We start from the raw sequence: 9,686 nt of genomic DNA, 5'->3' as shown, positions 1-9,686 counted from the left end.
AGCTCAGACAAATCAAACTGTTGCTATCGCCACCCAATCTAGTTCTAACGTAAATACGACGAATAGCAATAGCAATAGCCTTTTGTTAAAAACTGGCAAACCTAAAAAGTTCAGCGGTGGAAATGCTCGAAGCTGGTTGAAAAGTATAGCAAATATTTTTGCAGCGCACAGCAATACAATCGATGACAACCCAAAAATCAACTATGCCGTAAGCTATATGACGGATGCGGGACTGCAATGGTGGGAGTTAGCAAACCTAAAGGACAATGCTATAAAATCATTTGATGAGTTTGAAAAAGAACTATTAAACTATTTTGAACCTGTGAACAGAGAGATGACGGCAAGGAAAGTGTTGAGTGATCTGAAACAAATGGGCAAGTTAACCTTAGTCCGGGAATATAATAGAGAGTTCTCAAGATGACTCTTGGAGATCCCATGTATGAAATCTGCTGAACAGATATTCCACTACAGCCAGAGGCTTAAGACCCGTACGAGAATCGAGATCGAGCCGGCAGAACCACAATCATTACAAAACGCTATGAAAATTGCCGATAGACTTGATAGTCTCTTCAATAGTGGTCAGAATTACTTTGGATTCGCAAGATCAACGCCTATTTTCTCCTCTGCGCCTACACCAATTTAAATTGGGAACATGCAACCGCGCAGAAGTACGAAACTGTCCCCAGCAGAAAAATCGCGAAGAATTGAGCATAGGTTATGCTTCGTCTGCGTAGCCAGAAATCACTACAACAACCAGAGGCCTAGACCTCACGCGTTTACCCAAAAGAAAAATGAGTTGTTCCGTTGAATGAAGTCGGCACATTTGCGGATAAATGTACTATAGCCGAAGAGAAAACTACAAAAACACAAAAAATGACAAAATACAAAAAGACAAAAACAAGCAGTATTCGAAAGAGAACAACTGGAAAGAGTCCGTCAAAGTATGTGCATTCTCACCATACAAGAAGAGAAGAAATATAAAGAGGTAAGCTCTACTAGTTTCAACGGGGAGGTGCAAGATGCAGGCGACAATTCCCGTTGCACTATTCCGGTAGACAGTGGGTGCGAAGAATTAATAATATCAAAAGCATATGCAGAAAAATTGAAGTTGAGAAAGGATAATACTAACCTCAGTGCAGAACTATGGGACCGAACACTTGATCCTATGGAACGGTGTTTCGAGAACCTTATCATAAGCATTGGGGAAGATACCATTACCGTACGACCATACGTGGTGGACTGGATTGCATACGACTTCATCCTGGGCATGGCGTGGTTATCCAAAGCCCCTTTAATCGATTGGAAAATGAACCGTATGCTCCTCAAACAGGAGGAAAGGTTAATAACCATGGACACAGAGGCTCATAAGCATGGGGAAGCCGCCCTGACATACATGCCTACGAGTACACAGTTCGTGAGGTTAGCGAAAAAGCAGAAAAGCACCATATATCATGTCGTATTGAAACCTTCTCAAGAGGAAGGAGAAAATGCAGCAAAGAGTAGTGAAAAGGACGATTACATGAGACAGTTAGACAGACTTCTGGGAGAATACAAACGCGTATTCTCACAAGATCTTCCAAAAGAATTGCCTCCAAAAAGATCTGTTGAAATAATAATAGACTTAGAAAAGGATGCATGGCCCAAAATGGGTCCCATCTATAAACTTTAAAGAAAAGAGCTAGAAGAAATGAAGGACCAATTAGAAGAAGCCATTGAAAACGGATTCATACGCCCAAGTATAAGTCCTTGCGGTAGTCCTGTCTTGTTCACTCCAAAGAAGGACGGTGGCCTAAGAATGTGCATCGATTATCAAGCACTCAACAAACAGACCATTATGAACCAGGTACCCTTAGCTAGAATTGATGAAGTATGGGATCAGGTAGGACGATCGAAATACTTTTCCACCATTAATCTAAGATCTAGGTATCATCAAATAACGTTGAGGGATGCTCATATTCAAAAGACAGCATTCCGGACTAGATATGGTCAATACGAATACCTAGTAACGCCCTTTAGATTAACAGGTGCCCAGGATGCTTCCAGACCCTCATGAACAATATATTCAGGCCACACTTAGATAAGTTTGTCGTTGTCTACTTAGACGACATCCTTATCTACAGTAAAACGAAAGAGGATCATCTGAACCATCTTAGGACAATACTACAAATATTGAAGGAGCATCAACTATACGGAAAGCTCTCTAAGTTTAAATTCCTTTTGTCATAATCTTGAATACCATAGCCACATCATAAGTGAAAATGGTATTCAAGTAAACCCAAAGACGATCGAAACTGTCCAAAAATGGGAAGCTCCTCGCAATATCAAGCAAATTTGTAGTGCAATACGCACCTGGAAAGGGGGGTGAAAAGAAAGGAAAATATTTGGATATGAAAAGTAGTCCGGGTTTGGGGGACACACGTGTGAATAATTGCACAGTTTTAATTTTTAATTATTTTATTTTATTTAGTTAATTAGTTGGCATTAATTTAGCTGACACTACATTAGATCTAGGATCTAGCGCCGCGAGCTACTGTACTGGCTCCGGTGGGGCGATATATACCTTAGCCCTCTGACGACCAAGTCAGTAAAGGTAACCCGAGTTGCCAGAGTTGAATGTCGCCTTGGTCGAAGTCCGTCTCTACCAAGACGCTCCCTTTTACCTAAGCCTACGGCATCCTTTGCGCTCGGGGGTCCCCTTTTCTCTTTTTCCTTTATTTCCCTATTCTTCTCTACTTCTATTTCTATCTTTCCCTTAATTGTGTTGGTTCCATCGGAGTCGGTTGCGACCGATCCGGTGTAGGTGTTTTAGCCATCGGGCAACACGTCGTGTAGCGCTGCTAGTGTTTCAAGTTCCGTCGGAAGGCTGTTGCGACGACGCCTCCGTCGAAGGTCTTACTGTATAAGACAGAGTTGGTACCACCTACCGCGATTGCGATCGCGCTGGTGAGGGTGTTTCTAGCCATCGGGCAACACGTCGGTCGTAGCGCTGCTACACAATTACGATCCCGTCGGGTAGTGCTGAGCAAGCCCCCGTCGAAGACCTTGAATTATACCCAAGGTGCTGAAGACGCTCGTCGAGCATTGGCCTTACAACCCAGCGAACCGCGGTTACATTCTCGTAGACAAGCCCAACCCGCACTCGCCGAGCGCTCAAGTCTTCATAAGTCCCTACCACCATTTTCCTCCCGGGCCGGGCATCTTTCCTTACCCCCCCGTCGGAGTTGAGCTACCGTGGGCCGCAAGCCCACACAAGGGGAAAGGGAGTCTCGAACGCTCCGTAGCGCGTGCCATCGGCAGTTGTTGTTGTTGCTGTTGTTTTTCGTCTTTTTGTTTGACCGTCGGACTGTGTTCGCGGCCTGCCAGGCACATTGCACTACAAAAGTGGTCTCCCGACCTAGAAACTTTGGTGTACAAGAGACCTGATCAAGACTTTTTCCTACGACAGTCCCGGTCTGGAGACGCACTACAAAAGTGGTCTCCCGACCTAGAATTGTGTACAGCAAACCCGACCTAGAATTGTGTCAACGACAAATTTGACCTGGGGTTGTACTACGAAAGTGGTCTGGGTAACGGAGTCCCTTTTTTTATTTTTTTTGTTTGTACTTTTTTGTGTAGGTTCGCTCGTACGAGCGATGTCGACAAGCGCACCCGGGGACGTCGGTCCCGGGTCGAGTAGGAGCGGATCAGCAAGGGCGTCGAGGATCCCGCGAGGTCCTCGCACCCGAAGCCAGGCCAATACGGCCACGGATCCCGAAGGTCAAGAATCCCCGACGGGGATCGAAACCGACAAGGATAACCTATCCTACAGGTTCGAGAAGATGGGCGAGGAAATTCGCCAAGAGATGACGAAAAATCTCGAGGCTGAATTAGCCCTCGTCCGGAAGCAACTGGAGCTGCAAGCATCCGAGTTCCACACTGTTTTAGGAGAGCTATCGGCTCGAGTGGATCTCGTCGAGAAGGAGCGAGGTGAGGCGACCGACGGTCTGGAGCCGGAGGTCCTAGCTTCGTTGAAAAGTTCAGTCAAGGACGCAAGGCGCGACGCGAATCAAGCTTTGGAGTCCTTAGGTAAATTTAGAAGCAGTATCGACGACCGGTTCGACCGCGCCGCTCATCGTCTCAAGGATCTTGAGCAGGTCGCCGGGCAAGAGCCGCTCCCAACGGGTCGAGAAGGCGACCGTCGATCGAAGAAGGACAAGGCCGCTGTACAGCGGAGTTCCAAGTCGAAGACTTCGAAGAAGAATCTGCGACGCCGGAGCAAGAGTCACTGTAGTGACGAGCCGGAGGGCCAGGACTCAACGGCCGAGTCGAATGGCCTTTCCGAAGATGGTGACGACGGTTCGTCGAACCATGCCAGCGATTCCGAACATCGTTCAGAGGAAGGAAAAGGAATTTCGCAGGGCAAGAAAATTACCTCCAGACGGGGCGGAGTCACTTCGTCCGCCTCGCGGAGAGACAAGGACGCGGAGCCCGAAGATGTCGCAACGCGGCGCGGGCCGCGATGGGAGGAGTTGGAGGAGCTGAATCCGACCAACTACCTCTTCAAGAAATTACTTTCGTACCGACCGTACCGCTTGCGGAACCCGCAGACATATTTGTCAAGTTCCCGGCGGACCGCCGTGCGAAAAATCAGGAGAGATATTCCGCCTAAGGTGAAGAAGGGCAACACGTTCACAGGTAAGGACGGGGTCCTTGTGTTGGATTTTTTGGCAAAATTAGTTCAAGAGTTTGATACTCAAGAAATGAACGAGGGGCAAGCGATCGGCTTGTTGCCCGAATTTCTAAGTGGCATCGCCCTGAGACAGTACAATTCGGTGTCTCAGACGGCCGGGTCCCACCACGGAAAAGTATCCGTTTGGCCGGAGGCCGTACAGTGGTTGTTGAGGAGTTTCGCAACCGACGAGGCGATCCGTCAAGCCGTATTCGCATTGCGAGAGGTTCAGCAAAGACCGTCTGAAGACGAGATGGAATTTTATATCCGTCTGACGGACGCGAGCAATCGATGTGGAAACGTATATTCGATGGAAGAACAAATGACGATGTTTATTGAAGGACTCGATTCGAGTATCAAGCCGATGGTATCTCAATACCGGCAAGACAATCGAGACGTTTCGTTTTTGAGACTAGTGAATTACGCGAAGGCGCATGGCTCGGCGAGCCGCGCTAAAGACAAGAAGACCAAGAAGGTCACGATCCAGACGCCGTCGACGATCCGGGCAGGTAAGAAGCCGAGGGCTTCTTATCCCGGTCGCAAAAGTCATGCCGCCGTCCATTTAGCCGAGTCAATTTTCGCGTCAGATGAGCGCAGTGCGCATGGAAGTAGCGAAAATCATTACGAGGGCGCGTTGGTAGCCGAAGGCGAGTTCATTGAGCCCTCGGAGGGCGACGGACACGAGGACTACGGGGCAAGCGGGTCGTCAACTTTACCGACACCCACATACACGACGGAGTCGTTTTCAGAGCCCACGGATCCCGTGATGATGTTTCGGGGGCGCGGCCACACGCCGGCGCCGCGCATTCCGATGGAAGACAAGAGTACGACGTTTCGAAGGCCATGCTGGATGGGAAGGCCGCAACGTCAAGGAAGACCGCCGGCCCGTGGAGGGCCTAGGCCGCAATATCCCGTCAAGACGCACGGACTGGTGTGCTATAATTGCTATGGAAAGGGGCACGCTGCGCCAACGTGCGTTCTTTCCCTCCGAGAAATGCACCGAGTTTTGGAAAATTATGAGGCGTTGTCTCCGATGGAGAGGTTAGGGATACCATCGACCAGTTACCTGAAGGTCAAGAATTGGTTCGATTCGCAGACGGCGAGCGCACCGAGTGCTTCAACGCCGAGGTCGAACCAACCCTTCAGAGGGCCCGCCGCGGGTCTCGCGCCGTCGGATGTGAGAAGGATCCCGCCACGGCAGGAAAACTAGAGAGGGGAATCTTGCATGAGTCGCGAGAGGCACAGGGTCGACGTACTGTGCCCGGGACTTAGCCCAGTTCCCCGTCCCTACGGGAAAAATCAGACCCCGATGAGGAGGTTGTTGGATTGGTGGATAAGCCCAAAGGGCCAGCTCAAGTCAAGAAAATTCTGAGCCGAGCCCGAGATCATCCGCTGGAAGAAGTTCGAAGACCCTGGTTCAGGGTCAAGCGAAGGGAGTGTCCCGAGAAGATTTTGGTTCTTGCGCGAAAAAACTACAAAGTTTACGCGGACATCGGACCCACAATCGGATTGATGAGCCGGGTGTTGTCTGTTTTAGACACCAGCGCGGGACCAAACCTTGTGCGAAAATCGGAACTCCAGGCTGGAATGGAATCTCTAGTGTCCTACGGACCGACCCAAGACATTGGCGACGCAAACAATAGGCCACTTCGGACTCTCGGCCCGATTAGAATGCCTGTGAGGCTTGGAAAATTTGTGGCCGCAGCCGAGTTTATTGTATGCGAAAAACTAGCAGTCTCGCTAATTCCAGGCGCGGACTACTGTGACCGGTTTGTGGAAGCAATTTATCCAAGGAAGAAAATGGTTGAGTTGGCGGATTTCACGGAGGTTCCGATAGTTAGACGGTTCTCGACGAGAAAAGGGAAGAAGAATCTCGTCCTGGGCGAGGACGAGAATGATGGAATGGTGGAGCGAATTTCCCCTAAGGTAAAAGTGGCAAGAGCCACGACTATCGAGCCAGGGACACAACGCGTCATGGAATGCACCTCGAAGAGGGCGGGCTTGGTTGTGGTTCAGCCGTACTCGTCGTTGTACGAAAGGCACGGGTTGACGTGCACGAATGGTGTCGTTCAGGTTGAGCCCGAACGGCCATTTCGTTTACTCGTTGCAAAGTTTAGGACGTACCCTGTCAGGGTGCAAAAAAGCCAAGTGGTGGCAGAATTATTACCGCACCCGAGAGCCGCGCTCGAGAGCAAAACCACCATTGGTGAAGTTCTCAGAATTCAAGAAAGGAAGAAGGAAATTTTTCCTAATTCCACCAAGACGCCTACGGGCGAGACAAGATGCGAACCGTCGGATCAAGACCGCGAGGAACAGCAAGGAGAACGGGAGGAAAGGCTCTCCGCGACGGCAACTACGAATCCGGAGCGGCGGATTGAGCCTCCCCCGCCGGACGTGAAGGAACTCGACCTGATCCACGTGCCGGACCCGCTGCGCGAAAGATTCCGACGAATGTTGAAAAAGTATTCCCGCATGTGGGATGGGACCCTCGGTGAGATCAACACCACGGTCCATCGGATTGAACTGGCCCCGGATACAAGGCCAATTGCACAAGCTCCCTACCGAGCCGGTCCAAAGGCTCGGGAGGTCGAGGAGGCAGAAGTACAGAAGATGTTAGAAGCAGGAGTCATCGAACCGGCGCAGTCAGAATGGGCGTCGCCCGTTTTATTAGTGCCGAAGCCGGACGGATCGATGCGCTTTTGCGTAGACTATCGTCGGTTAAACGCGGTGACGGTAAAGGACACGTATCCTTTACCGCGCATGGATGAGTGCCTGGACTCGCTTGGTGACACCAAGGTTTTCTCCGCGTTGGACGCGATTTCGGGATATTGGCAGATGCCTATCCCTGAGCGCGACCGCGACAAGACCGCATTTTCGTGTCACTCAGGACTGTATCGCTTCTCAAGAATGCCCTTCGGGCTAACTAACGCGCCAGCGACGTTTCAGAGAGCAATGGATATCCTGCTCTCTCCGTTCCGTTGGAAGTGCTGTTTGGTGTATCTGGACGACATAATAATTTTTAGCAAGTCGTGGGAGGAGCACATCGTGCACGTGGATGAAATACTTTCTGTATTGGAGAAGGCAGGTGTGAAGCTCAAGCTTCGCAAGTGTGAATTTTTCGTCGAAAAGATCAAGTACCTGGGCCATGTCGTTCGGCCAGGTACATTGGAAGTGGACGCTGCGCGAACCGTCGAATTGGAACAAGTGAGGTACCCTCAAACGCAGACCCAGCTCAGGAGCTTTTTGGGACTCTGTAATGTCTACCGCAGATTCGTTCCGCATTATGCGAAAATCGCGCATCCGCTCAATCAACTGTTGAAGAAGGGACAACCGGTCCAGTTGGAAGGATTCGACGAACCGTGCGAAAAAGCTTTTCATAAGCTCAAGGACGCCATCTTGGCGCCACCGGTGTTGGCGCTGCCGAAGAAGAACCTACCATACTCGGTAGACACCGATGCAAGCGACTATCAAATCGGCGCTGCATTATTTCAGACACATCCGGATGCGCAACGTAAACCCATCGAGTTCTTTTCAAGAACGTTAGCCGCAGCCGAGAGAAACTATTCCGTATCAGAAAAAGAATGTCTAGCGGTAATTTGGGCCGTACAGACTTTAAGACCATATCTATATGGCGAGCACTTCATTGTGTATACCGAACATGCCTCATTGAGGTGGTTGATGAACGTAACCGACCCCAGCGAAAGATTAATCCGATGGAGGCTCCGCCTCTCGGAATTTGATTTCGAAATCAAGTACAAGAGGGGCAAGGCTAACAGCCAAGCCGATGCCCTGTCAAGATTACGGACAGCAGGAGAAACCGTCGACGAAATCGACGACGAAATTCCATGCTTTATGGCCGAACCGGCCGAGGGAACGGTGGAGGACGAGGACAGTTTTGACGGGTTAGACGACATCCTCGCGCTTGAGGGGGGGACCGCCCCTGAGCGCCTCGATCAATTCCAAGCTGTCACTCCGGAGGAGCTCATTCGCGAGCAAGCCGTCGACCCCTTCTGCAACCGCATCAAGGAAGAAATGGACGCCGGAAAGATGAGAACGTTCAGCATGGAGACCGAGGAACTCGAAGGAACTCTATGCCGTACTGCGGCGGAGTTTGTGCAAGTGCTGATATCACGATCGTTAAGGGACCGCGTCCTAGGGTTGAGCCACTACGCAAAATTGGCAGGCCACCCGGGAGGCAGGAAACTTTACAAGACTTTGAGAAGGTATTTTTATTGGCCTACGATGGCCCTAGACTGCTACGCAGTCGCGAAGAACTGCGCCGCATGTGCGCGGGAAAGGGTGAAGTTAAGAAGAAACACGAAGGAAATGAAGCTGTTCACGCCCAAAGCTCCGCTGGAGTTTGTCGCCATCGAAATCCTCGGCAAGCTAATTACAACTAAACGAGGAAATTGGTACATTCTCGTGATCAGCGATCGATTCTCGAAACTGGTACGAACCGTACCGTTGAAGAAGATATCAGCTGCGCACATCGCACAAGCCTTCGTTCACCATTGGGTATTCGTGTACGGACCGCCGGTCAAGCTGCTGTCCGACAATGGAACACAGTTCACGGCCCGGTTCTTTCAGAATGTCTGCCGAATTCTCGGCATACGCAATGTGTTCACGACTACGTACCACCCGCAAGCCAACGGCCAAGTTGAGAGATTTAACCGCACGCTGACTTCCGCGTTGCGAAAATATGTTGGAGAGCATCCCAAGGACTGGGACTTGTTTAGTGACGCTGTGACGTTCGCATACAACACACAAGTTCATCGAACTACGAACATTGCGCCCTTCGAGCTGGTGTTAGCTCGGGCGCCGAGAAGCATTGCGTTACAAGCGCATCCAACTTTGGAGAACTTTAGCTCGTCACGAGCATACTACCTGAAATGGCAGTCGTGGTTGGAGAGCCTAATGCGAGGCGCCGATAGGAGTTTGCGAAAGGAACAAGCCCGGTACAAGCGAAATTTCGACGCAC

General features: G+C 50.4%; 1 protein-coding gene across 1 annotated transcript; it reads left to right on the top strand.

Moving 5' to 3' along the window:
- The first annotated feature begins 1,795 nt into the window (after positions 1–1,795).
- On the top strand, positions 1,796–2,053 carry CHC_T00006340001 (hypothetical protein). Its single transcript, XM_005717973.1, has one exon. It carries the CDS (start codon positions 1,796–1,798, stop codon positions 2,051–2,053), a length of 258 nt encoding a protein of 85 aa, XP_005718030.1.
- The last annotated feature ends 7,633 nt before the right edge of the window (positions 2,054–9,686 follow it).

The sequence above is a fragment of the Chondrus crispus genome, genomic scaffold, assembly GCF_000350225.1.
Source record: "Chondrus crispus Stackhouse genomic scaffold, scaffold_4, whole genome shotgun sequence".
Classification (NCBI taxonomy): Eukaryota; Rhodophyta; class Florideophyceae; order Gigartinales; family Gigartinaceae; genus Chondrus; species Chondrus crispus.
The sequence above is the reverse complement of the archived record's forward strand: the minus strand, read 5'-3'. Positions and strand labels throughout refer to the sequence as shown.